The sequence below is a fragment of the Lagopus muta genome, chromosome 26 (assembly GCF_023343835.1).
Source record: "Lagopus muta isolate bLagMut1 chromosome 26, bLagMut1 primary, whole genome shotgun sequence".
Classification (NCBI taxonomy): domain Eukaryota; kingdom Metazoa; phylum Chordata; class Aves; order Galliformes; family Phasianidae; genus Lagopus; species Lagopus muta.
In genome coordinates this window covers 2,389,586-2,417,411 of record NC_064458.1, presented here as the reverse complement: position 1 = coordinate 2,417,411, position 27,826 = coordinate 2,389,586, and the positions used below count along the sequence as shown (strand labels likewise).

The 27,826-nt window shown below is 50.9% G+C and overlaps 1 protein-coding gene across 2 annotated transcripts; it reads right to left on the bottom strand.

The window, feature by feature from the left end:
* Nucleotides 1-821: 821 nt before the first annotated feature.
* On the bottom strand, nt 822-27,463 carry SH3GL1 (SH3 domain containing GRB2 like 1, endophilin A2). 2 transcript variants are annotated; one of them, XM_048927395.1, is made up of 10 exons: nt 27,261-27,463; nt 10,442-10,510; nt 10,257-10,329; nt 9,374-9,517; nt 7,381-7,514; nt 6,384-6,542; nt 5,910-6,013; nt 4,853-4,977; nt 4,326-4,379; nt 822-3,011 (listed from the first exon to the last, which is right to left on the bottom strand). In XM_048927395.1, the coding sequence occupies exons 1-10, from the start codon at nt 27,303-27,305 to the stop codon at nt 2,815-2,817; spliced, it is 1,104 nt and encodes a 367-aa protein (XP_048783352.1). In that variant the 5' UTR covers nt 27,306-27,463; the 3' UTR covers nt 822-2,814. The 2 variants fall into 2 exon arrangements, with proteins under 2 accessions (XP_048783352.1, XP_048783353.1); XM_048927396.1 differs by lacking the exon at nt 4,326-4,379.
* Between the last annotated feature and the right edge of the window lie 363 nt (nt 27,464-27,826).

The following is a 27,826-nucleotide window of genomic DNA, read 5'->3' as shown; positions in this document are numbered from 1 at the left end:
AGATCCTCAGAGCTTAATCCTCCTGCACAGCCTCCTTCCTCTGCTCAGATCATCCCGTGCAGATGCTAATCTGCAGGAGGGAAGAAAAAAAAAAAAAGGATTTCACATTTAATTGTGGAACGTAAAGACGTTGCGGGGTCATTAAAACACCATGGATATGGAAATGAAATCCACAGGTATCCATGCAGGTAACGGCAGGGAGCCGCAGGTAATGCTGGATGGTGGAAAGGTTGGCTCTGTCCCAAGGCATCATTAACCCCTGCTATAGGGCCTCGTGTCACAGCCACTGTCTGCTCTGAGATGAGCCCCTGGGTAAGCAGGGCTGCACCTCATGGGGTGCAGGCGGCAGGATCGGCCGCTGAGCACTGCCTGGGTGCAGGGGAGATGCAGGCACTGCAGGGACAGCACTGGGTGCCCAGCTGCACTCAGCCCACCTGGATCGATCCCAGCCACAGCTGGGAAACTTTCCTCTTCCAGTTCCCATGGAAACGAGGAATTTTCTTCTCCCCAAACTTGAGCCCTCTGCAGGGACTGCAGGGCCAGGCAGCAGGCAGTGCTCAGCAGGCACAGCCCATTTGCTGGAAGCTGCCAATTTGAACACACAGAATCACAGAGTTGGAAGGGACCTTTAAAGATCCAACTCCCTTGCAACAAACAGGGATACCTCCAGCCCCATCAGGGTGCCCTTCCAAAGGCACAGAGCAGAGGTACGGATGCTCCTCCAGGGCTGCTCCTCCAGCCCTCCACATCCCCCATTTCTATCTCAGCTCCAGTGAGAGATCTCATGTGCACAGAGAGAATGCAGCCATTAGAAAGAAGAAAACATTTAATACTTTTATTCAGAGATACAAGTTGAGATTTGGGGGTCTTTTTTGTTTTTCTTTTCCCCTTTACAAACCATTACAAAAAAGGTCTTGCAAGTTGTCCCAGCTGACAGACTCATCTCCATCCACCTGAGCAGGAGCCAGCAGCCCTGGGCCATGGCTGCAGCCCTCAGTGGGGCAGGGACAGGGCACTGAGGCCATCAGTCCCTTCGGCCCCCTGCACTGCTGGGAGCTGGGGGAGAAATCCACGTGTGCTCCCACATCCTGCACCAGGAGGGAGGGTCAGGCACTGGTGCCAGACGAGGGTCAGCCCACGGTGTAGCAGGGGACCAGACGTACATCAACATGCATGGTTAAAAACATTAAAAACGTTCTGTGTAAATGTAACAGGAGATGGAGCAGCTGCAGTGTGGGGCTGGCAGGGAGCTAAGGCTTGCATGCGTGGCCAGGAGGTTGCTGGTCAAGAAATGCAGTGCCAGAGCCCTGCTAAGTGCTGCAGCAGAGATGCCAGGCCCCCAGAGTAGGGAAACCATTTTTCTATCAACACTGGAAAAGCAAGAAATGGAGTTCAGGAGCTGTGGATGCAGTGCTGTGCTCTCTTCCCCAGGAGCTGAGCACTGTAGCTCCCAGCCCCATTCCAAAACGTGTATGGGGAAAGAGGTTGGGAGCAGCCAGGGCAGCCAGGAGCAGGGCAGAAGGGGTGCAGAGATATAAGATGCCTTTTCCACCAAACACATTTGCAGGGTGCAGAAGCTGAAGGTCACAGAGCCCAGGGTGCAGCTTCTCCCAATGGGTGGAGATGAACATGGGGAGGGGGCAGAGGAGGGGCAGCAGGAAAGGCACGTGAGGATTAACCTGGTCCAAAGCAAGCAGCCCCAGGGAGCAAGCAGAGGGACTGCAGCTCAGCCTCATGGGGTTCTGATGGGGAGAACAAGCACAGAGCTAGCAGGTGAGAGGATCTTGCATGGGACCATTCTGCAATCTGCTCTGCCTCACCATGGGCAGGAGCCATCATCTGCCTCCCTTGTCTGGAGCTAAGAGTTGGACTCGATGATCATTAAGGGTCCATTCCAACTTGGGATATTCCATAGGCAGACCCTGGGCTGCAGCCCAAACTGCCCCTTGAGTCACCCCTCAGTTTTGCAGGTAGAGGCTGCAGCAGGAAAAGCCCAAACTTCAGAAGCAGCCCAGCTTAAAACATTTCCAGGGCAGAAAGGAATTGAACCGTGCCGTGCCACGGAGAGGACAGAGAGCCAGCACCATGCATCAGACATCTCTGCCCCTCTCCAGGGAGGGGAGAGACAGCACAGAGGCTCAGCACTGCCTTGAGCTGGTGTAGTGTTCCATCTGTGTCATAGTGTTGCTCTGCTCCGTGCTTTCTCCGCTGAGCCCTGGCTCTGGGGTGCTGAGGAAGCTGAGTCCCTTCCCACAGCAGCTGGGTGTCAGACTGAGCAGGGGCTGTAGGCTGTGGGGAGGTGGGTAGTGTTCAGGGGCAGATGCCCACACCATCCTGAAGGAGGGGCAAACCTCTCACCCCTCCACAAGGCTCAGGGCTGCTCAGCACCAGGTGACCTGGGGTAATGATCAGCATGAAGGTCATGCACCCCGGCCCTCCAGCACAGCCAACCTGGTTCATATGGAAACTGGACCAAAGGAAAGACAAAAACTGGACAGGGAGAGGCCTATGACCCAGCTTGAACGTACAGACTGGAAGAACCTGGCAGGATTCATAAAGTACCTAAGTTCAAGCACCAGAAGGACACAAAAAAAACCAACAAAACAAAAGACAAAACATATTCTCCAGGATAGGGCTGTCTGACCCTTCTGGCTTGTTCCCTGGTGGCAAACTCACCCCGAGATGATACAGGAAATGGCCGTGTCTTCTCTCCCCACCTCACTAGAGGGCTCGTGTCAGGACAAACGTGGAATGCAGGCTCGGCCCTGCGCTGTGAGGGGGCACGAGTGGAGAGGAACGGGGAGAGCTGCCAATTCACTGAGGTAGCGGAACCAGCACTTCCACGTAGTTGAGTGGGAAGAAGCCTGACTGGCCATTGATCATGCCCTCGTACCAGTTTTCATCGATCTGGTTGGTCAGGGTGATGATGTCGCCTTCCTTGAAGCCAAGCTCACCATCGTTCTCGGGTTCAAAGTCGTAGAGCGCCTTGCAGCAGGGCTGGTCCAGGTGAGCTGTGGGGAGAGTGCATGCAAGGGGTGAGGAGGCTGCCTACAGTCCTGCCCCAGCCCCACAGCTGGCAGCCAGCCACTCACTCCAGTCCCAGACACCAAACCAGGTCTGGCAGAGCCAGGACTCACACAGCCCCAGTGACACGAGCGAGTATTGGGGGCTCTGCCCTGCCTGGGAGAAACTGTTTGTTAGCTTTGCCCCCAGGATGGTAAAGCATTAACTCAGTTCGAACTCTTTGATGGGTTTTAGCACAATGGCTCCTCTGCCTTCTTGTTCCAAACGTTTCCCTTCATAACTTGCTCCCAGAGCACAGCCCCAACCCCTGTACCTTCCCTGTGCCCCCCACCCCACTCTAATGGGAGAAGAGCAGCCACTAAACTTCGCAGCTGTAGAGATTCTATTGAGAGCAAGCTGAGCTAATGCAGACCACCAGTCTCCAGGGCCTTAATTCCCTTCCCTGTTGCTCAGCACCTGGCATGGCTCTGTGCTAGGGCAGGGGGAATGGCAGAACAGGAGGCCCAGCACACCTGGACTGCTGAACTTCCACAGCACAAGAGGGCTCAGCATTAGAAGAGAACTCAGAAAACACCAAAAGCAGCAGCCAAGCAGGTTCATTTCTGAGAGAGCTTCTCAAAACACCACGCTGGTTCCACAACCACAACATATAACACTTTCCAGGCTCCTTAAGCCCTCCTACCCCACTACTGTACCACCATGAGCCCCTCGCTTGCCCCACTCTGATGCCTCCAAGACACAGATTCAGCCTGCCCCAGTACCCCAATGAAAGCCCCATGAGCTCCTTCAAGTCAACCTGTGGGCCCAGCCTGGGGACTTGCCACCAGTCACAACCCATCTGAGGCTGCTTGCTGCCCAGACACCACAAAACCCACATTGTGTACCGAAGCACTGCCTGCTCTGTCCCCAGCTCCCAGCTGCAGGGTAGGGGACAGCAGGCAGTAGGTGCAGGAGTGGGACAGATCAGAGCTGGGAGGCTTGTAACAGGAGTGAGCTGGTTGATATCTCCTGGCAGAGCTCCTGATCTTTGTGCTCTCAAGCAGGACGTGCCTGCATGACGATTGCTGCTACAACTCATCCAGGTGAGCAAAAGCTTTAGGGTGGTAAATATCAATATAGCATGGTTGGGTTCATTTGGGCCTTAGGAGAGGTGATGTTTAGCCCAGCTGTTCTGCTGGCCAGGCACAGTGGCTCAGCACAGGGGTATTAGTGGCTTCCAGAAGCAGTGTCAAGGAAGGAGGAGCAAGGAGGGGTGGGGAAAGATGGTCACACATCATGCAGTGCAGTGGGAGGAAACTCACGGATACTCCTGACGGAGGCCCGGGACGGCTTGTCGGATCGGAAAGAGGAGGAAGCTGCTTCCAAACAAAAAGAGACATGCTTAAAACAACGTGAACTGGAGTGAGGGGAAGGCAGGGCCCAAAGGGAGGTTCTGTTAGGAGAAACAAGGCATCCTGCATGCTGTTAGAAAACCATCTGCCTCGCTGGGACCAGGGAGGGACAAATGCAGCGTGATGGAAGATGGGGAGAAGAGATGTTTAATTTTTCCTTTCTGCCCTTGCTGTCCTGACTGGGTGCTATCAGTCAGTGACCCAGACTGCAGGCTCTGCTGGGACTTCTCCAAAGTCAAGAAAACAGAGGCTGTTGGGCCTCAAGAGAAAACAGCCTGACTCTAGAGATGTTTAAGACACTTTCAGAGCCACCAGCTTGTGCAGGCACATCCAACACATCAGAAACATAACTCTTAGGCAGAGCAGTTCCCCTCCATCCCCAGGACACTGCTCCAGAGACACCTGTGTGCACGATGACATACATGGGACAACTTTACCTGAGACTTTAGGGGTGGGAGCACAAGAGAAGCCCCCGTTAGATTGGTCACTCTCTCCAAAGTCATATGTCTCCCTGGGTTTGGGCTTGTATTCCCGCCTGGGACGTGAGGAGGCCTCCCTCATTCTGGCAGAATCAAAAGAAATGTGGATAAATTAAAGTGAAAACGAGTCTGAGAAGATCAATGCACATCTTGCTTGTTGGTGTGAATGCTTTGGAAAAGGCATGATGCATCCAGAGCTAAAACATGAAGCTCTGTCCTCAGCTAGGCAAGGCAAACATAACTGACCCCTTACAACCATAGAGGGACGAGTTTCAGTTGCCTCCACCTCAGACCTATAACTCAGCTTTTGGAAGACAACACTCCTAGGCTTTGTTGTAGAGGCAGCTCAGGCAACCACTGCTTTCAGGCCAGCAGAGGACACTCGTGCTGCACTTTGAAAGCTCACAGCAGTAGGATACTCCCAGCTCTTCTCAATTCCAACCAGACACAGCATCCATTCAGTGGTTTCTTCTATGACAGAAGAGCAGCAGGGCAGCAGTGCTAAATCACCAGGAACTCCAGCTCCCTAAATACAACTGAAGCTAATGGCACAAAGACACTAAGCTAGGAGGGGACAGGCACATTCAGGTCATGACATCTGATCCATCTGCTCCAGCAGCACGGTTACTTGATCCCAGGTCTAGCTAAAAGATATTTCCTGGTCAAGGCCCAAGATGCAAGGAGCTGTGGGCTCTGGCATTAAGGGTGCACTGCATATCCGCCCTTTCTCTGCCAAATTCAATATCAAGTTCCCTGGGAACTGCACACTCCAATTCAGGCATCGCTCAAAGCAGCAGAAACTGGCTGCCCGTGAAGCAAGGACAGACATGTTTTGTATGTCAGAATGCGCCCATCACTGATCTGAATGAGGTTTGGACCGAAGCTGCAGTGACTGCAAGCACTGGCTTTAACACCAGGGGGCAGATTCAGACAGGGAGCCAGGTATATTTACAGGCAAGTGCCATGCAGAGCTCATGGCTGTGAGAACCGAGTGCCCAAAGCCCCCAGGACTCACCTGCGTTTGAGCTTCTCTGCCAGTTCATCCAGGATCTGCACTGCCTGCCTGTGGTAGTCCAGCTGAGCATCCACCAGGGCCGACAGCTGGCTCACCTGCTCAATCTGAGAGAATCAAACCAAGGCAGGATGATTGGCTTTCCCTTGCTGACAGAAGACTCCCACTAGGGCTGAGATTATACTGGGAAACGTGCACAAGGGACAGCTTCCCCAGGGAAACGAGGATGAGGTTTGGGACTTCAGGTACATGAGACCAGGCTCTGGCTCAGACTCAGCAGAATGGCTCCCATTCTTCCACTGTCTCCCACCCTGAAGCCTTCCCTTCCCCAGCTGGTCAAATCCTTCCCAAGGGTGCTGCATTATCTGGCCAAACTCATTCCCCAATGGCACCCTCACGCAGATGGAAACACAAAAGCCACCCCCAGCTCTCAGCCCCAGGAGCAGCAAGGAGTCCAGGCGCCCTCTATGCACTTACATCAGTTTCTAGGAGGTTGTGCATACTGGTCTCTGCTACTTCCTTGGACTCTTCAAACTTCTCCATGGCCTGTCGGAGTTCCTCATCAGGGATTTTTCCCTGTCGTTTCTTCTTGTAATCAAAGTCCAAGCGTCTGCCTTCCAGCTTCTTGAGATGGTGCTGGGAAGAAGACGGTTATGAACAGCAAAGAAAAAAGAGGAAAGAACCAGAGACTGGGAGCAACTGAATTTTTGTGTTGAGAAGGCAGCACTGGTCACAGGCCAAGCTCATTCGTTTCAGAAGCTTGATCTCAGAGCATACACTTCTGTGGCTCCCATGCTTGTTCAGGTTGCAGCAAGGATAGAGAGCTGCATATCAGGGGTGCTGTGAGATGATGCGGAGGAGCAGACAGTTTGGCAAAGCATTACTGCTGTAGGTGCTTCTTATTAAGGAATAACCTTCAAGTATGGTATGGAAATATAGTTTCACCCCTTTCTAGCTGGGAGCTGGAGGAAAACAATGTGATGAGCAGCCCAGGTCTGTTCCTCATGCAAGGTTTCCAGGGAAAGGAAGAACTGGCTCTACTTCGAGCTCCTTGTGAGTGACAGGGATCTCTACAGATCAGGAATTGGGATACAGATGCTGAATATTATATCCTGTAACAGCTTAGGGTCAGAACTGTTTAAATCAGCACCAAAAGCAAGCAGTCCAGAACATATGTTGGGATACACTATGACAGCATCCTCCATAAAGAACAGTGAATGAACTACTCCAACCTACACCCAGCTGTAGAGGCTGCTGAGGAGCAGTGGCAGTGGTGCTGGATACACTGATCAGGAGAGCAAATACTAGGAAATATGGAGAGAGAATGCACATCACATGCAGGGGAACAGAAGTGGTACCTCTGCCTGTCCACATTGTTTTCCACTGTGATGGAGCAAGTGGTTACATGCACTGATAGCCAGAACAGGCCAGCATCTAAGGAGATGAACAGCAGAGACAACACCGTGGCGTTTACCTGGATCTCTTTCAGGTCTTTGTCACACAGGTTCTGGAGGGGATCAATGAAATTTTGTTTGACTTCAATATCCAGTGAGTCCTTCACTTCAGCCAATCGTTTCATAGATTCCCCAGCATCAAGCAGCGCATCGCCTTTGAGTGAGAAAAGGAAGAGAAAGGGAGGAGGAGAACAAGCCAGCCGGTTAAACAGAGCCAAAGTCTGTGGCAGCTGCATGCAGAGCCATTCTGCCATGATACCCAGCATGTGCAACTTCTGTCCTATGTCAAAAACCTCCACGTTTCTACGTGGAGCAACTTTCTGAGCTGAGCACAGGCAGCGCTGACTGGCGTGACAGCAGGCAACGGCATGTTGGTGCAAACTCCACACAAGACACTTCACCAATGTGCTTCATTTTCTTCCTCTGAACACGAGGAACAATCTCTACGAACTACACAGAGGAAGGGAAAAGTGTTTTGTAAACAGCTTTGTTAACTCAGGGAGTCCCTGAGCTACTAATTGGCTGAGCACAGCTTTAACCTTGCTTGGCCACTGCTGGCAGCAGAAGCTGGGGGCAGAGTACATTTGGCCTGATTGAGCCAAGCCATCCCTTTGTTCAGATGGCTTTTAAGCCCAGAGCACTCTTGACCAACCTCTCAAGTTTCCCCAGATGTCAACAACAAACCTGCAGCCTTCTATTCATTTTGGACCTCTATCGAGCCAATCTTTTCTCTTTTTCCACCTCTCTCTGAATTAGAACTCAGAGTCGCTTATTGAAACCTATTTAGCTTTTCTAAAGCTCCCTCTAATGATGACAGTTAAACCAGACAGCCTCGCTGAAAAGCACTTTTAGTCTGGGCTTTTTATTCCAGTGGAAACCATTTATAGATTAAATTATTCCTGTGCAGCTTTGGCAAACCAATCATTTCAGCACTGCATCAGCACAGGAGTTGATGCAGATGAAATGGAGAGTTAAGTGAAACCACCAGTCTGCTGTCCAGGTGGAAAAAAAGCAAACGACAGAGTATCTGCAGAAGAATTATTTCAATGGTGCTAACTCTAGATAACCTGTCAAAATAAAAATTCATCAAGTTAAGTGTTTCTGTAAAGAGAGGCTATTAGAGGAAGCCAGGTTTGCTATGTTCTTCTAAAAACTTCCTTCCCCCTTGCTCTGCAATAATACTGGTTTCCTGCAAGCCAAGAGAGATACAGAGTTCTGAGTCAGCCAGAGATACCCTCGAGAATTCACCACTCCCACAGAGCAGCCAGGGCTTTGTAATTTTCCTGAAGCAAGAAGGCTCCTCCCTGCACTGGAAGGGATCAGAGAGCTGTGCACTGCATTGGCTCTGTCACATGGGCAGGCTGATGTTTCACTGGATTGAGACTAATGTCATCAAAAAGCTTCACACCCCCTTCCTCCCTGCAAGCCACACGTGGCTTGTTTCATGATTATGAGAAGTCAGCCCATGAAGAGATTTCTTGGCTATGGAATCCCCATAGCAGAGCTCTATGGCATATTAAAGCACCTCGTATTGCTCAGTCCAGCTTTCACATCACCACATTCAGTTTAAAAGCACAGAGACAGTTTTTCCCACATGCAAGCTTCTCCCAGTACTCAACAAAAAAGTATTAGAAGGTTTTGGACCTAAACCTAATGTTGATTATGATCCAGTCCCCTTGGGTTCTGCTTCTCCTTCCCCGAGTAGAAGCCTTCAGACCTCTTCTAAAGGCCAGTGTACAGAAAGGCAGCTGACAGCACAGACATCAGTGGTGAGCTGTGGATTTTGCCCTTGGTTTTGGTTTAAGGAATGAGGCGCAGCCGCCGCCATGCATTTGCTCTGAGACTGCTACAGATCTGGCACTCCAGCCTGGACCAGAGGCACATGCTGCTAAGTGATACAAAGGGTCCCAGAGCCCTTTGGGAATCCAAAAGAACACAGTTTGGAGATTTGGCATCGGGCTTTGCTGTCTTATCTGCACGCTGCTGTAGGGTGCAGCCCCACGGGGCACTCACCAAAGTTGGAGTCCTCGCCCAGCTCCTTGCCATAGCGGATCATGCTCTCCCCCAGCAGCCCTTCTGACTGCGGGTAGCCAGGATTCTTCACCTGCCCACGGATCTTCGACATCGTGTTCAGCATGGTTAGCTTGGCTCTGGAAGCTGGCACAGAAACAGCCACAGCCGTGTTTGTAATTACTCAGACTTGCCAGCAGCTGCTGGCCACTGCCAACTCTTTTCTTTTTTTAAGTGACTCCCAAAGCCAAGAAGTGCTATTGTCATCATCTACCAGAAATATCACTTGCTATGAAAAGTAAAGTTTCTTTTCCAAGGCAGCAAATAAATATAGATCCCCACAGCTAACTGGTGAAGGCCAAAGGAGTTTCCCCAGCCCTCCCATAGTCCCTGGAGCATTCTCTGAGCAAGCTGCCTGGAAATACACAGGACAGCAGGCTCCGGAGGTGATGGTTACAAAGCCAACCATCCCTTTCCAAGCCAGAGATGACATGTTTTCAGGACACCCTGGTAAAAACAGGTCCCCTCCAGATCTTTCCTAGATCCAAGGTTAAAGATGCATCTGTTTTATTCACTGTTTGATAGCAACAGCAGTATCTTACAGCCCAGAAACACATCACTGGTCAAAAGGGCCGTATGACCACAAAGCACCTGTGAGCTAGGGTAAGACCCCACTAAGCTCAGCCAGTTAGCAAAGCCACAGGGAATGTACAGGACAGCCCAGCATACATCTGGTCAAGGTAGACAGCATACCTGGCAACAAATGTGGGCTTGGTGGCTCATCTCAAGGCCATCAAGGTTCTCTCTGAGGTGTCTCTGCCTCTTTCTCTCCTACCCTCTTTGGGAGGCAGAGGGGGAAGTGGACAGCAGAGGTGCTGTCACTCACCTGGGTTTGGCTGCAGATATTCTATTGTTCTGGTCAATACTTCTGTAACTGCCTTGCTGGTCAAATCCACTTTCTGTAGGAAAACAAGATGATCCAGCAGCAGTGAAGATCAGCTCAGGGCTTTGGCAAGGTCACAGAAGGCTTTTACGGGTAATTTTAGGGGATTTCTCCTATCCCTTACTCACTTTTTCCATTTCCTTGAAGTCATCGTCAAGTTTGGTCCCTTCTGCCCCTCCAACCTTTTCGCTGACCAGCTGCAGAAAAAGAACAAGGCAGGAAGAATCAGGCATGGCAGTGGCTGTCCACTCTGCCTCACGCAGAGAGGTATCGAGTCCTGGGGACAGAAAGGGAAGAGGGATGGTCCAGACAGCATCTGCAAGAGAAAGGAGGCAGTAGGAACACCCCAAAGCATGGTAACAACATGCTGCCCTATCCTCCCACAGCACAGCTCAGCCTTCAGACACAGGCAGGATATTCCTCACCTGGTAGAAGCCACAAAGCTCTTTAATATCATAACTCACAGCTCCAACTCCGACGCTTTCTGGAAATAGGGAGCAACAGCATTGTCTCTCAACTCTCCTTCAAGAGAGGCTTCAATTTCACACAAGGCAAAATGCAAGTAAACAGGGAATTCACATACTCTGCTTGCAGCAGCCAGTACAGAGCTAAGCCCAGAAAGAACCACTCAAAGCCTTCAACCACAACTCCTTGCAATCCAGATGGTGAGAGCTTAGGGCTCTGTATTTCAGCATTTTTTAAAGAGAAGGATAAAGAGACTTAGAGAAGCTACAGGAAAATGTTCAAATCCAATTATCAAGGTATCTCTGATGTCTGTTCCAAAACAAGGCGAACACAAGACGTTTGACACAGCTGGGAAGGCAGGGTTGCTTTTGGCTATCTGCACCAAGGGCTTATCAGCTTTCTTCAAAATACCACTCAGTGTAAGAAAAGACTTTTTCCCCAAGCTTCACCACTCACCTTCCCGAGCTGAAAGACACGTGCCAACAGTGCTTTATCAAATCCAACTGAAGAAGTGTCCTTCCATGCAACTCAAATGGAGAGGAACATCTCCTGCCCAGCCCCATTCCCATGTGGCAAGGCCAGTGGCAGCACCTGGGGCTCAACAGACCTGCCAAAGCTACCTGCAGTGCGCCCACAAGCAACTGCCAGGCCCCAAAATGGATCTGTGCACAGCAAATTACCTCCACAGACACCAAAAGTGGTTTAGGAAATGGTTGCTGCCTCCCCAAGCTCTTGATGCCTGCCACAGGCCATTGCCAGGATTCCTCATGCTTGCAGTCAAAACTCCAATTCTGGACAAACAATACAGGTTTGTTTACTTCAACATCAAATACTTGATTTTATCAAGTCTTTCTTCCTGTGGCGCCCATGGGGACTCAGAGTGGTTCCTTAGTTAAAGGACAAGGAAAAAAAACCTCTTTAAGCAAGCATCCAGTTCCAAATGCACTTAGAGATACCCCATAAGCTCCATGCGACTGCGCTCCCTGGGCAGTGCTTAGTCCCAAAATCAAATGATTGCTGTAAAACAGTCTGCAGGGATTCAGCAAAATTCTACACCCCAAGCTAGGAAAGGAGAACAACGAAGAAGCTGCAAACCAAGGTGCTAGGCTGAGCACTGCTATGGCTGATGTGCTCCTCGTGCCTCAGTGGTCGGATGGATATCTGCAGCTGCTCAGAGCTTCGAGGCATGCAGACATTATGGGGAAGAGGCTCAGAGAGAGCAGAGAGCTCTTCTGAATGACAGCTCTGCACTGAGCAACAGCAGCATAAATCATCCCAAGGCCAAAATATCCTTTTAGAGCAAGAGTCTGAAAGAGCTGAGAAAGAAGACAGCAGCCTTTCAGGGCCTCGTTTTGCCTGGGCAAGGCTTTTTTCTCTTTCTGGGGAAGCAGAGGACCTCAGATGTTTCACAAAGAGATTGCTGTGGTTCCCCTGGGCATTAAAACACTGGGGGAAAGCAATGGGTCAGCGTTCTCCAGGTTCACCCAGCCCAGCTCTCAGCTCTGTACTTCATTCTCAGATGCACACAGATGGATCTTCACACATCCCTGCACGTGCAGCCCCACAAAGGTCCATGCAGGTTTCTGGGTGCAGTGCAGCCCTCCTGACCTCACCAGCTTTATTCTAGCACCTGAAAGGACATGGGAAGTGCAGGGAGAGCAGGACTGTGGATTCAGCAAGCGTGCCAAGAGGGGCTCAAAGGGGTGTTATCACCGCAGAGCTGCCTGCAGATGGGCAAACAACCAAAAACTCAAATTCTTGCTTTTTTTGGATCCTTGCTCTGTGCTCGGGGTGCCAGCACACACTTCTGCCTGCCAGCTCTGAGCTGGGGAAGCACACATTCCTCTTTGGAGCAGGGAAAATAAACCACAAAGCGGTTGCTCTGCCTTGCAGACCCTGCGTGGGCACTCACTGCCAGCTGCCATCACCCACTCCTGTGCTTCCGTGCCAAAAGACAGCTCGACACGCAGCCTCTGTGGCCAGAAAGGGGCTTCTACACAGCCCAGAGCAGCACCTCCAGAAAGGTCCTTTCCTCTGCAATACACCTGAGAAGAGTACAATTAACCAGAGTAATTCCATCCCTGCTTTTCTCCACCCGCCCACTGATTTGCAACCCAGAAAGCTGCAAATACAGCCTGTGATGGAGAGCTCTGCTGTAATCGGGGACTGCATGCCATGCTGTACACAGTGATCACCACAGTGATTTTGGAGGCTTAACACTCTCTCAGAGAGCATAGAGATGTGGAGGGGGAAAATTCGCTTGCAGACTAATTTAATCCTCCTTTTGACATCCAAGAAATGCTACTGGTGCCCTGCTGTGAAGGACGAATAGGACTGAGGTTTTCTCCCTGCTGGCTCTAATTAAGCTAGGAGGCTTCATCTCAGGAGGAAAGAAGGAGGGACTGTGTGCCATCTCCATCCCAACAGTCCCAAATCTGTCAGGCAAGAGGACAAACTAATGCCAGTTCCCCTCTGTGCCAGCAGGGATGTGAGCCAGGGACACGGCCAACGTGCTGTTAGCCCAGGCCCATCCATCCTAGAGAAGGGATCTGATCAGTACTAATCAATATCCAAAGGGAGGGAGGTCAGGAGGATGGGGCCAGGCTCTGTTTGGTGGTGCCCAGTGACAGTATAAGGGGCACTGGGCACAAAATGGAGCCCAGGACAGGGCATATAGCATAATGTTAAGCCTACAGGAGACAGTACTGTAGCTTAGTGCAAGAGAAGCAGGACACAGTGGAAAAGCAAAAGCCCTCAGCTGCACTGCAAAGCAGCCAAAGCTGTGTGCTTCCTGGAGCAAATATTAGCACAAGGCAATACGGTTGGGCGTCACAGATCGGCGAGATAAAACGGCTTCAAAACAGGATGGCTGTTTACCTGGCACTATAACCACCAATCTGTAGGGTCAGAAAAAGGGACGAAGCAGACGGTGCACAAACAGTCCAGCAGAGAAGCAACACCCGTGTATAATTAAAGCTTGCTGGCAGTAAAAATGTGGCCCAGATAGCTCAGACCTGAGCTCAGGGCGTAGGGAGGTACGGTGATTGCAGTCCTGTTGGATGGCTCTGGTTCTGTGCCAGGGTGCAGTGGTGGATCCCACCCAGCAAACACCTCCACAGCACAGCACTTGTCTTCTGCTTCGTCTGTCTCTTTGCTCCTGACTGTATTTTGCAGATTCTGCAGCCTCATTTTAACAAGGATCGACTCGCAGGGGCTTCAATCACACTTACCTTTGGTGTTCCAATGCTACCAAAGGGCTGTGCATGGCAGAAGATGTTCAGAAATGAAAGCCCTTTTGTTAGCTAACTACTGCAACAGGAGCTTGGCAACAAGGAGGGGAAGGAATGAGCTGTGTATGCTGAAGGATAAGAAAGACAGGATGGAAAGGGGCTTCTCTTATAGCAGAGAGTGGGAGAGAAACGTAATCCCAGGGATGAGGGAGGGCTGTGCCGTCTCTCCAGACACAACACAAAATCCACACACCCCTCCTCACCCTCACCAGCCCCCTCCAAACCCACCACTCCTTCATTCAACCCACACAACTGCCCTTCAACCCCAGGATGAACTCGTGGTAAATAACAAACCATCGGACAACGCTCTCGTCATTTGGTTCACCCTTACGTAAACCCGATGAATCAGACACACCTAGCAGGCATCTGCTGCTGCCCACGCCATCGCTGAAACCTAAACAGATCCCAGTGGCATTAAGTAGGACCTTGGCACACCCACCCCAAAGCTGCACTCCCCTCATTGCTGGCTGGCTGCAGCACCACCCCTTTAACATTGCTGCAAACAGATGGTGACATGAGGCCGTGCCCAGGGCATCTCTCCGCACAGCAGGTGCCTGTGGATGTATTTAGGAGTACAGAGCATCAAGATATTTTGCAAGCAGCAGATGCATTCCCAGAGTCAATGAGTGGCAGCTCAGAGCAATGGGATGTGCTGTGCTGCACTGCAGCCTTGCTGCATCACACCAGTGCTGGTGATGGAGGAAGGACAGATGTGTAGGCAAAAAAAAGGGAAATCAATGTACAGTACAATCACCAACCATGAAAACAGAGCCAAAACCGAGTGGGAAGATGCCACCATCCAAACCTTCTGCAGTTGAGGAGTGCTGGTGAAGCCCCTCCACCTCAAGATCCAGCAGAGGGCAGATGTGCAGCACTGGCCCTAAAAGTGAGCAAGTCTTTGGCTGCCCAGCCTGTGGATACAGGAGGCTGAAATCAGTGCTGTGCCAACGAGCAGCTTCTCCACAGGGACCTCACACATCCCGGTCCGACACACTGCTCTTCAACTTCCAAGTATTTTCAATTGGGAAATTAAGGTAGTCAGCTGTAGGATGTAACTTCCTCGAACAAGCACAGCTCATCAAGAACGAAAAATACCTGTTTTTTCTTTTGAAACTTGCATTTTTTCCCCTTAGCAAACAGCCAGCGCTATTTATAACATATCAAACACATGCAATCGCTGCATTCAAAGCAGTTGCCCACACTGCAATGAAAACATTATCCTTCCCAAGACTGATGTGCCAAAGCCTTCTCACTCCTCCCTGCGTCCTGCCTCAGCAGAAAGTGCTCTTTTGAGAAATAAAAACCACAGACAAGCAAACAGACGAGCAGCTCTGCCCTGGTTGCCTGCATTAGAAAAGAGCAAGTTCAGTGGGAAAGAAAAAATAAAGGAAAAAAGAAAACAGTCCACAAACTGACTAAAAAGGTGCTGTAGGTGTTTTGAATCCCAGATGAACAGGGCTTTAGTGCAACACAAAATCCTGGTCGAGAGATGCAGTTAAGGGAAACACAGCTGTAAGTGCTGGGCTTGCTGGGGAGCAGTTTCGGTAGTGCACAACATTGCTGTGAGCTGTGCCTGTGGGAGCTAAATAAAGGCACTGCAACAGCTCAGTGAGGCACAGCGCCCTGGAATTAAGTGTAATTTTTGGTTGTCTTCACTAGTAGCTTCATCATCACAAAGGAGGAGGAGGGTGCTCACAGCTCCATGCAGCCAACACAGCTCGCTGCTGCTGCACGTATATTTAGAACAGCTGGGCAGCACGTGGCTCTAATCCCTCAAGCACGGTGCTGCACTCTCCTGCTGTGGGGTCTGTCAGCAGCAGGGCTGGAGAACCCCAAAATCTATTCCTGAAACACACTCTGCTCCAGCACCTACGAAGCAGCCGTGCTGTCTCTAAGGTCTCATGGCAATTGTCACCTTCCCACCACAATCCTTGGCAGCGTGGCAAGATTGGAAGGTGTTCATCCAACAGCAGGCATCACTTCTCCTCCATCCCTGTTTCTTGCTGCTCACTGCATCCTCAGCTGTGGGCCAGGAAAGCAGCAGCAGCCCACTGGGAGCACTGGCACTGCAAACACACCTTTTGCCCTCATTGAGCCTGCAGTTCTCTCTGGCATCTGTCCATCTTTGCTTCTTATCCTCGATCACATTCTGCCTCCTCAGAGGCTTTCAAGCTATTAGAAAACAGAAGGCATCCTTTCTTAAGGAATGACGCTGCAGAGAGGTAGCAGGCATCCCAGTTTACCCAGTGATCAGCACACCCACAGCAAAGTGCATCCTAATCTGGGCAACTTCTGACCTACTTTAAAGGGAAGGAAACAGACAGAAGTGTTACTCCATGGAATAAGGGATGAACGATTATAGTCTCGTAACAAGGAGGAAGGCACATCCCCTAGCAAGCCTCCATGCTTTGAGCAGCCAAAGGATGCTGAGAGTCCCCACAGTGCTCTGTAGGTCCTGGCACAGCTCCACCACATCTGCCGGACTTCCTCACCCAAAAGTCATCACTCTAAGCAGAAAAGAGGAAAGAGAATGAGAGGAAGTGATTTGCCTACTGTCAAGAGCAGGTTAGCAGCAGAACCATAACCAGAAGTGGGATATGACTCGACAGACACTGCCCTACCTTTTCTCACACTCGGTTTGGCTACAGAAGGGCAAATCAGAGGAAGGCAAACAGCAGAAGCTCTCACCTCCCTGTCCCTCCATGTGAGACACTGCTGCTGGCTCTTAACATCAGTCCTGCCATTCATCTCACTTCTCTGGGCATTCAGACCTGATGGTACCACCTGCCACTTACCCCATCCCATCTCCCCACTCACAGAAGTGTTTTCACTCTGGTATCCAGCCCTCAATCTTCTGCTGGGCTTTCTTGCCTTTACTGCTCCTTTCTTTTACAGGATGAGCGACTCCCTCCTGAGACCAAGCACCATCAATGAACCTGTGCAAACACACACAGAGGTGCTCCTGCTGCCTTCTGCCCTGCCCCCTTTCCCTTCCTTTCCCTTCCCTTTCCTTCCTTCCCTAGCAAAATGCCTTCAAAGTGACCTCAGGTTGTAATCTTGTCATATAGGAACTGCAAAGAAAGAGCTGTCATATGCAAAGACAGCTTTCTAGGGAGCCACCTGTGCAATCACCTACTCAAAGCATTATCGAATGACTCATCTCCATCCAGCAGATGGGCTCAGAGGAATGAGGACAGCATGAATTAGAAAACGTAACTTAAGCAGGAGCCAGCAGGTCTCACTCGCAGAGCTAAGGCCAGTGCAATGCAGACACTGCCCATTTGCTTGGGGAATTCATCCTTTCATTTTCTGTAGCTGGATGAACAGCATTTGAGTCTTAGCTTGTAGCAGGGGCACACTGCTGCCCTGAGCACAGATTGGCACCAGAGAGGAGAAGTTTCAGTCCTCACCTCCTGCCACGGGCTTACCACATGAAAGCAGGCACCTCCCAACAGTCAGCAACGAGGCCTTGCATCACATTTTCTCCTGTTATTAGCTACTTCTCACTTGCTTTATACCAAATGAGACATCATTTCTATTCAGCTAGAGTTAAAAAAACTGGGTCAAGCAAACAAGTGAAAACAAAACCACAGGGAAAAAGCAGCAGCAGTTTTCCCCTGTGCAACTGGCACTGCCCATCTCCTCGCCCACCGGCTGCAGAACTACAGTAAACTGAGGGGAAATGGGGAATATTTGCCTTGCATTCAGATTTCCTGCCCAACCTCCCCACATCCTATCTCCAAAAGCCTTTGTTAATCACTGCCTGACTTGTCTGAAGTTGCTGAGCAATCACTTCCCAGCAGCTCCACCAGACCTCTGACGCAGGGGAAGAGGAGCTGCTGCCATTTGACACTTGGAGCTGCTCAGTACATAGGGCAGAAAGGCACAAAGTGCTGAAGGGCCTCCTGGAATTTGCTTTTTGCCTCTTTTGTGAGGCAGCAGCAAAGTCCTGATGACGCTGAAGCAGAGCAACCAACAGCCTGTCTATGCTGCTGCCAGGGAGATCAGGATATCATGGAAAGCAATGGAAAAAAAATGAGGGTTTCTGACAACTGGAGGTCCCAAACACAGCAAGCATGAGGCAGCTTGCAGGAAGGGCTCTCGAGAAGTAGACAGGATTTCTGCTCCAGTGAAACACAAGAACAGTACCACCCCAGGGCACAGGGCAGTGTGGTATCAGCATTGGATGGATATCATGGAATGGTATCATCAAGCAAAAGTACAGCAGAGCTCAAAGAATGTCACAGGGCTGGGAATGGGGCTACAGAGCTGGTCAGCTCCAGGTCTGCAGTGTGATGGATGAGGCCAAGCCATGCTGATGGGACACACTGAGCAGTTAGGTAATGTGTGTGCAGGTTCAGATGCAGACTGTGTGAATGAGGACTGGGAGCTGAGTCAGCAGTCAGGCTCATGGACAGACCAGATCCAAAAAAGGCGGTGAAAGGACTTCAGCAGCAGCTCGGATCTGTAAAAGGGAAGGTAGTGATCCCCCTTCCTAAGTGCAAGTGGAGCAGAGGAGGACAGAGCACAGCTCACGTCCCTTCTTTAACACAGGCTGCGTTGGCCAAACAAGATCTACAGCAATCACAGTGTACACAAACATCAAAATGGGAGAGAAATAATTCAGAAAATCATACAAACACACGTTTTCCTTTGTTAACGTGAATACTAGGAAAGGCTTAGTGGTTATCACACCCCAGCACAGCATCCTAAGGAAAAGGAGAGGGGGAGTGACATCTGTAAGGCTGCGGGGAGCCAGCAGAGCCAGCTCAGGCTCCTGCAGTTTGCTTTCACTCTGCAGATTGCACTCTCAATGCATCACTTCAGCCTTTCTGCCTTGAAGCCAGAGAACCAGGTGTATCAGAAACCCCTCCTGCATTACCCTGTTTAAATACAGAAAGCAGATTCCTTCGCTCTTGGAAATGCATCCAATGCAATTAGGAGCTTTGCTACGTATGAGAACGGCTCCAGCAACATCTGGTGCTGAAGATTTGTGCCTGCTCAGTGCCCAGCAAAAGCACGTGTGCAGCCACACGTCAGCACCAAATGTAGTGCTTGCTAAATGCTTCACCACTTTGCTACACAGTGAAGATTAGGGAAAAAATCCTTCTGCTAAGAGCAGCACCTCCTTACTCAGTAGATTTGCTTTGTGGGTGGGTAATTGTCCACCATTTTTCTGCTTTTTCGTTATGAAGGTGATAAGAATAATGTTAATTATAGCTGGTCCTATAAAATCAATACAAATTTGGTCAAGAAAGTGCCTGATATATTATAATAGCCAGGTAAAGTCTGGCCCAGCAAGCACATACAGCCTGGTTTTAAGTTCTGGGATGAATTATCAAGCATTTTCTCAATCAGAAAAAGCCCTGTAAAGCTTTAATCACAACACAAACTTTACCTTCTGTCTGAAAGACAGAATTACATTACAGAGATGTGCTTCACTTTTCTGAGCAGAAGCACAGGCTCATTAGTGACAATGCTCTGAACTTCATTAACAGGTGAGAGAGGAAGATTCTCAGATCCCAGTGGCTCAGGAAGGAAATCCCCCCTGCACCAGCAGGTACTGGTGACGAAGCCAGTGGCACAGGCTGGGATGAGCATGGCATGGGCTGTGCTCTGTGCACTCACCAGGAGGAGCAGCAGGGCAGGTCCTGACCCTCAGCCCCAGATGGAAACCATGCTGCTGCTGGAAGGGATCCAGGGAGCTGCTTGCTTACAGCTTCAGCCTGGATGGCTGCTGCCACGAAGCCCCAGCCTCCCAGCACGGCTGCTTCCTGTCAACAGGAACCTGAAAGTGATGGGGTTGCAGTTTAAAGGGATGGGTGGGGGCAGGTGGAAGAGGAAACCTTTCTTTCTCAAAAAAAAAAAAAAAAAAAAAAAAAAGAATTTTATATATATATATTACTTTTATACAGGGAGAGGCCAAGGGGTGTGTGTGAAACTCGCACTAAGCCATGTCACACAGACCCTCACTAACAGAGAAGTAACGTGATGCTGCATGGCTCCTTCCTCTTCTGCTCCAGCTCTGCACAGATGTCACTCACCTGCCCCCAGCTCAGGGAAGCAGCAGGACAGCGAGGGGCCAGAGCTCAGCAAGGAGCAGATCTGTAGAATGACATGAAAGCCATGCTGCAGACAAGCAAGAGCAGAGCAACTCCCTGCATGCTTCAGCTCTGGGCCCCAATTTCATCACTCACACTCAGGATTTGACCAACAAGCAAAGAGGCTGACAGCACAGCACTCTGCATGGGGCTCTTATGAAACAGCATGAATGTCCAGACGCATCACTGCTTTTCCATGTGAATGAGGCGAGCTGACATCACAAACCCAACACCTTCTGAATTATGGATTTACTTTATTTCTGGGTTTGTTCTTTTTTTCCCAGTAGTTTGGCATCTTGCTTGGCAGTGGCACACGCCAGCAGCCTTCCCTGGGAATACAGCAGCATGGTGACACAGTGCAGCAGGTCTTGCAATAACCCCCTCACGTTCCACTCCTGACAGAGCACAGAAGACCTTTTCACATTGCATTCTTCATCCATCTTGGCTCCCTGTAGGAACCCACTGTACGCCTCAGGTGGATGAAGCAGAAGTTGCCAGGAGACTCAGGGACTGTGGAAAGGTGCAGGTGAGGACGGTGCTCAGCACTTCCCAGCCCCCTAATGAACCTACTTGTGAGCACAGACATCTGCTCAGAGGGGCACAGACAGAACCTCTTCCCTTCAGCCAACATCAGCTTCTGCAAAAGAGGCTACAGCCCTCCCCAGGCACACTGAGCCTGCAGCTTTGATTCATTTTTACATGAGTGCTCCTGCATCTCAAGCGAGGCAAACTGCTCCACTCCTTCAGCAGCACTTCCATGCTATGGGTCCACGTCCCCCCACGTCTGCCAGGGGCTGGATAGGGCTGCAAGTCCTGGCAAAAGGTGCTGGAGTATGGAGGAATGGGGGAGGGAAGGAACAACAAATGCACTGAAGGAATAAGTCAGCTTTTACAGAGCAGTCTGCCTGATCTCATCCCCATTTTGCTCTTTCCCAGGAGGAAAGTGTTGGCAGGGCGAAGCAGGAGGAAGGATTTCCTTCCACTTCTTCCAGCAACATCCCCCCCCCTTCAGCTCTGTCTTACACTTTCAATACTTCACCCTCAAATTAACCCGTTAGAACAGTTAGACAAATAGGTAATTTTAGACAGGGTGAGATGACAAGGAGGAATCAGCATTCCTGGTGCCACACGATTCCCCCACAGCTCTGAATCATGCATCCTCCCCGTGTCCCAGATTCCCCAGCTGTAAACATGGGATAACAGTGCTCTGTTTAACATGAGAAATGAGGAGGGAAGCACAGTGAGCTGAATATGGGGGAGCCAGAGCTTTCCTCCTCTGCTTTCTGTCTTTGCCTTTCAAGAACCAGAGCTTTAATGACGATGGGAACCTAAAAGCTGTAAAAGCAATCCTAAAAGGATGAGAAAAGCCAAGTCAACATAACTGACACAAAGAAGTGAACCTGCACCTCCAGACAGGCTGGACAACAGTGAGAAAAGCTGAAAACTGCTGTATTCATGGGGCTGTTCTGACAATGATTAACCAGCAGAACAACGCTGCCATGCCAAGTATTTCATCAATGACAAATCATGCAAGAAAGGAAGGAAATTACTATTAAAATCTCCTGCACATGGGCATTCTAGCTAGATGGAGCAGCAGGCATCATAACAGCATTCAGTGAGGACAGGGAGAGGCACCTCTGGTCCCTGAAACCCATTGACTCTGAGGTTTGCTGAGAGCAGAGTACCTGCATTCTGCTTCACATTTGCACCTGCCATACTTGGACTTGCAAACAGGCATCAATGAGACACTGGGCTCCAATGGCACAGAAAGCTGAGGGCTCCAGCACGCTGGGCGAGGATGACAGCAGCACTCTGACTGGCTGCAGAACACAGTTTGCTCTCTGACATTGCTGGCTGGCACTCTGAGCACCCAGGATCACATTGTGCTTGAGCAAATCCTCCTTTTCTCAGCCCTGTGACTCAGGAGCAGATGAATACTGAATGACAAACATGGGAGGATGGAGGGGACTCTAGCCTGGGTTAATACTAATAGAGGAAAGCCTGAGTGCCATGGGAGAGAAGATAAGGCTGGGAGGACATGGCAAATCCCTCTACTTGCTGGTTCAAGTTCATATTTTCAGATAAGGCACTTGGACATTGCATCTCAGCCTGCCTTTGTCACCAAGGTTCAACCCAGCAGCACTGCCTTGTGCCAGCCTCACGGGGAGACCTGGAAGAGAAAACTGGAGGATTTGTTCTTCCAACTTCAAAACAGGAGCAAAAGAGATGCTGCTGTACACACTGACAGAACTGAAGGTAGCTTCTAGATGAATTTTGTTCAGCTCCAAGCTGAATTGACCTGTAGGAGCTTCAAGGCAAAGCACCGGTGTCTCCGTGCTGTTTGTGCCCCTTGTGTCCCAGCAGGGGATTCAAATTCAAATTCAGAGAGTGCCCTACTCACCAGGCCTCTTTGTGCTCCTCACATCTTGCCTCTGAGGTCCATTGCCATCCTTTTTCTGAAGGATTCCCTAAAAGCCAGTATGACATTTGCATGTCAGTGCACAGCCTGGCTTGTCTTGAGGTTCTGCGCCCACTGTGGCACCGTGCTTCCTATGTCCATAAAGCTGCAGCACATCAGCGCTGGGGACACCACTGTCCTGACACCACTGTTCTTAGCCCTGCAATTCACATCCAGCATCTGCTATCAGTGGCTGAAGCTCTTGCAATGGTTGTCTTGAGCTGCAGGTGTGGAAGCATCTAGCAGTGTGGGAACAGCTTCCATCTGGAAACAGGCACAACTCAAAACGTCTGCAGCAGGACGGGGCACCAACAGGCCAGGGAAATGGGCCTCTGTGGGTTTTGTTTTCGGTGTAAAAGGTTATCCTGCATGCTGAGCAGCCCATTTCCCTTCCAGCAGGAGATCCTGAACTGCACAGCACATCTGTGACACTCAGAGCAGCCCAGTGCCCAGCTGCAAACAGAGCAAAGGAAATGAGTGGAGAGCCATCTCCTGCCTGGGGGAGAAAGCCTAAGAGTGCTAGGAGGACTGGCTTAACTTTAGGAACTGTTAAAAGGTACAACGTGGGAAACAGGAGAGGGAAGAAGAACATCCTAAACTACAGCACAAAGCCTCAACAGAAAGAACTTCATAAAGGAAATCTCTCTGCGGACCAGACAAGAGGAAGAAAGACAAAAAAAGGGCATTGCCATCCCTCTCCTGGTCCTCACGCAGTGCCTGTGCAGTGTGTCTGGGCCAGGCTCGTGTCTCAGGCCTTTAAGCTGATGCTGCTGCACCTCAGCACCAGGCACAGGTGATTCTTCAGCCATTGCTCAGGACAGTGAGCACACACTGCAGGCGTACAGGGCGTAGGATCCGCTTGTTCCTGGAGTGAAATACTGTCATGGGCCAAAGAGCGCAGCCCAGGTCCTCAGATCAGGCACTCATGTTTTCAAAAATATCTTCAAGAGCCTCGAGAGCAATCATCAAACTCAGGAAAAAGTGTGTATGTTAAGGGCTTGGTAGTTTTAATGAGCACTCCCCTCTCAGAATACAGCTTTTGTCTTCTGCACACAGAGGGGGGAGGCTGCTGGTCTTTGTCCTGGGCCAGGGCTCTCTGTTCTCATTCTGCACACCCCAGGAAGGGAAGAGGATGTTATCCTACAGCTCTGAGGCTGCCGTGCTGCCCTACACACCAAGGGTTTTGGCATGGTCACCGAGTGCAGCCGTGACAGATTGCAAGCAGAAGGGTGGCTGGCAAGGAGCTCCTCAAGCACAGCAAGCACAAGAACTCGTACGGTGCTCTGGTTACTGAGCCTGAGCAGGACGAGCAAGGTTTGGGTTTGGTCCACGCAGAGAACGCTCATCCTGTTCCACATGACAACGACATTGAGGGCTGAGCAAAAGAAAGCAATGCCACTCTCCCACCTGGGTTGAATCCAACTCCATGCTGAGCCATCAGGGCTGATCGATGGGAACACAAGAACGTGTTTCATGTCTCTGCAAAGGCCTTGTTACACATGGAATGCCAGCAGTTGGCATGCCCCAGTGGGGACAGGGCTACCTGGCAGAGGGAGGGGACACATTCACCAATGCCACATCACAGTGCCTCCACCCTAGGGCTTGTCCCTTCAGTGGCAGATAACCCCCTGACACAGGTAGCATGCTGTTCTGTAGGACAGCAGCAAGGAACCTGCACACGCGCTCATCTTGGCACTGGGTTCCCCAGGGAACAGCACAGACACATTTCTTTGCCCTGCTTATGCACCAAGTGTATCAAATGACAAATTAACAGAAAGCCTTGCAGATATTAAACCTTCCACTTTAGGGCTTCAATTGGTTTGTAGAAAGAGAAAACAGTGCATGTGAAGCCATCTATGCACCAGAAGGTTTCTGCATCTCCCTGAGTACCCGAGAGGCCAGCAGTGGACCACAGTGATGACAGCCTCCCATGCAGCACCCAGCTGGAGCTCCAAGCTGTGCATTTGGTTGCTTCTCCCCCACGGGAGAACACTTTCTAAAGGCTGGTTTTATTTTTGTACTGTCTTTTCTTTTTTTTTCCCTCTCTCCAGAGGAACATTTTGCTGTGAACTAGCAAAACCTGTTCTGGATGCACAGGCTCACGTCCTGCAGCATTGCAAGCATGGCTTTTCGCAGGGTACTGTAGGCTCTCTGCTGCATACGGGTGCAAGGCAGAAGCTGATGCCCAGCTTTATCCCCATACCCGGGACTGAAGGGCCCAGCATGCCTCGGTCCTGGCTGTGCTCTTCTTCAATTAATAACAGACGTGGAACAAAACACAACGTTTTAGGAAAGATCTTCCACATGTTTGGCTTTGGCAGCATCTAATACCTTTAAGAGAGCCAAAAAATAGCTAATCCTCCTCCTGCTTCAGCCAAGGAGTGGCTGAAGATTGGGACCAGGGGAGGCAAAGGGAAGAAGGGTGAAAATGAAAAGGAGAGGAGAACACAGAACAGGGGCAGAGCTAGAACCAGTCACTCTCGTTTCCAGACAAAGGACCTCTGCAGTGTGGTTCCAGGCACTGGAACCATGAAGGCAATAGCAGGGTCCACCCTGTGACTGCGCTTCTCCAGATCCTGCAAAGCAACTCTGCAACCCTACTGCAAATACCAGCAGAAAGGCTTCTTCAGATTTCATCACCTTCCGAAACCCTGCAGCAGCAGGAGCTGCAAGAGAGCCCAAGATGCAGCCACACACACACACAGCTTTTCCCCCACTGCAATATTGCTTGAGCACAAGCTAAGTGCTCAAAACAAGTACATGCAAGCATGCATGCAGATAAATGGGCTTCCAAGTTTGGACGCTGGGCTGCTGCTCACCAGAGAGCTCACAGGGTTTAACTTTTCCATGAGTAATCAGATTGGTTCCTTTAAAAAAATAAAACACAGCATCCATAAGAAAAACGCCCACCAAAGACCACATATGAATTCACTTCAGTTTACAGTAATTCCCCACAGAAAAGTTTCATCAGATGTTTTAGAAAGATGTTTCCAGGCTTTGGAAACACGTTGCTTCTGACTCATCGATGCGCTTTCACCTCTAATTGCCCTGCTACAACAACACTGCACATCTGTGCTAGGAAAGCCTTCCTACAGTTTCTTTTTCAGCACAACCTTCCCCCATGGAAGCCATAAAAAAAAAGCCATAATAATGATGCAGAGATTTGTTTTCCTGTTGTAAGAAAGGGGGTGGGGAATGACTTCAGGAATGTATTACTTTGCTGTTTAAGCAAAATGCTTTCTCATAAACATGGCCAAGGAAGGAACCCATCCACGTAGCAAGCGTATGCAGATTGAGATTAGAAGGGTTTAAACTATGAGCATGGGAAGCAGAGCCCGTTGGTGGACCTGTGAGAAATTAACCTGCCTTAAATTGAAAACAGGGGCACAAAAGCAGTGACTGGGGGACCCAGAGCAGTGCTGCTAAGGGCGCGCTCCTAAATCCAGATTTGTTCCAAAAATGCATTAAAAAAACAATAATCCCAAGATCAATTTCAGGAACAACACCGTACTATAACTGCAGGAGGCACAAAAAGGCTTCGTTTGCTAAAAACTGCTCTTTTGACAGTCTTCCCAAAGAGCAGAGCCCTGACGCACACAGATGGGGAGCTGTGCTTCTGCCCTGCTGAGCACAAAACACTTCCCCAGTCCCAGAGCTACCACAGCAGTGGGAATTTCCCAAGGCCATAGCGAACATCGCCCTGCAGACTGCATTTTATGCAACTGCTCTCCCTTTCCCCTTTAACACATTGCTCCTAAAATCCCTTTATTATTATTATTATTATCCTTAAATTTCTTTACTATCAGAGTGGTGAGAGGCTGGAACAGCTGCCCAGAGAGGCTGTGATGCCCCATCCATCCCTGGAGGTGTTCAAGGCCAGGTTGGTTGGGGTCCTGGGCAGCCTGGGCTGGTATTAAATGGGAGGTTGGCAGCCCTGCATGCAGCAGGGGGTTGGAGCTTCATGATTCCTGAGGTCCCTTCCAACCCTGGCCATTTTGTGATTCTCACTCTGTCCAGGAATTCCATAAAGCACAGGGATGGAAGCTCTTTGCCACACAGCTCCCAGTGAAGCTGCACTGATCTCTGCATCGTCGTGCTGGAGCCAAGTTCCTTTTGGTGACTGTGTCACTGTGCTGGCCTGGATGGAGAGCTGTGCTCATGACACCACAACACCGATGGCACGCAGAGCTCCAGCAGTGCCTCATCTCCATCCAACACAGCAGGGAGGGCACCTGACGGCAACGGTGGGCTTGAACCAGGGGTGCTGCGACCCACTGCCACAGCAGTGGGGGATCAGTCCAGGGATTGCCGTAGCAGGGATGGCAATGGAGCCCGCAACGGGTCTGCGTGAAGGGAAGAGGCTCCGGCCAAGGGATGGGCGCCGGTAACGGGATGGGAAAGCAGAACAGACCGGGGAAGGGGGGGGACGGGACGCCTGGGGTGTCCCAGGGCGGAACACCGAGGCGCAACGGGAGCTCGGCTCGTTGGCACGGGGCTACCGGATGGAAACAGCGGAACCGCCATCAGCCGGAGAGCGGCGAGGTCGGTAGGGAGGGTAGGAACGAACCTCCGGGAGCACCGAGAGCGGACGGACAGCAACGGCTAAGGGAAGGCGCGGATCGCGGTGCCTCACCTGGCTCGCTTTGTAGAACTGCTTCTTCAGCCCCGCCACCGACATGCTGCCTCCTGTGCCGACCGGGGACACGCAGCGGGCGGCGGGACGCCGAGGTGACACTCGGCAAACACGGAGCCCACCCGCAGACCCGCTCCGCCGCTGCCAACGCCGCCGTTTCCGCCGAGTCGCCGCCGCCAGGAAGCGACTCAGCCCGCCCCGCCCCAAAGCGGGAACACAGCGCCCCCTAGCGGCCTGGCGGAGCGCCACAGCGGCACCGCTGTTACAGGGGGGAGAGGCGGACGGAGTGGGGGGGTGTTCGGCCTGGAAGAGAGAGGGGCTCTGGGGAAAGCTCGTGGCGGCCTTCCTGTAGCTGAAGGCGGCTCATAAACAGGAGGGAGAGCGACTTGGTACACGGGTAGGTAGTGACAGCACGAGCGGGAATGGTTTTTGAACGAAAAGGGGGGATTTTAGGGAAAAGAAGAGCCGGCACTGCAGCTGCTGGAACGACGCTCCCGCTCCCAGCACCCCATGCGCCAGAGGCGGACTACAACTCCCAGCAGCCTTCGCGCCAAAGCCGCCCACTG

Excerpts from the sequence above, each read along its gene's own strand:
- SH3GL1 (XM_048927395.1), bottom strand. The coding sequence starts at position 27,305 with ATGTCGGTGGCGGGGCTGAAGAAGCAGTTCTACAAAGCGAGCCAG. Across the intron at positions 10,330-10,441 it reads ACTTCAAGGAAATGGAAAAA|AAAGTGGATTTGACCAGCAA; the intron begins GTGAGTAAGGGA and ends GTTTTCCTACAG. Across the intron at positions 7,515-9,373 it reads GGGCGAGGACTCCAACTTTG|GCGATGCGCTGCTTGATGCT; the intron begins GTGAGTGCCCCG and ends TCTCACTCAAAG.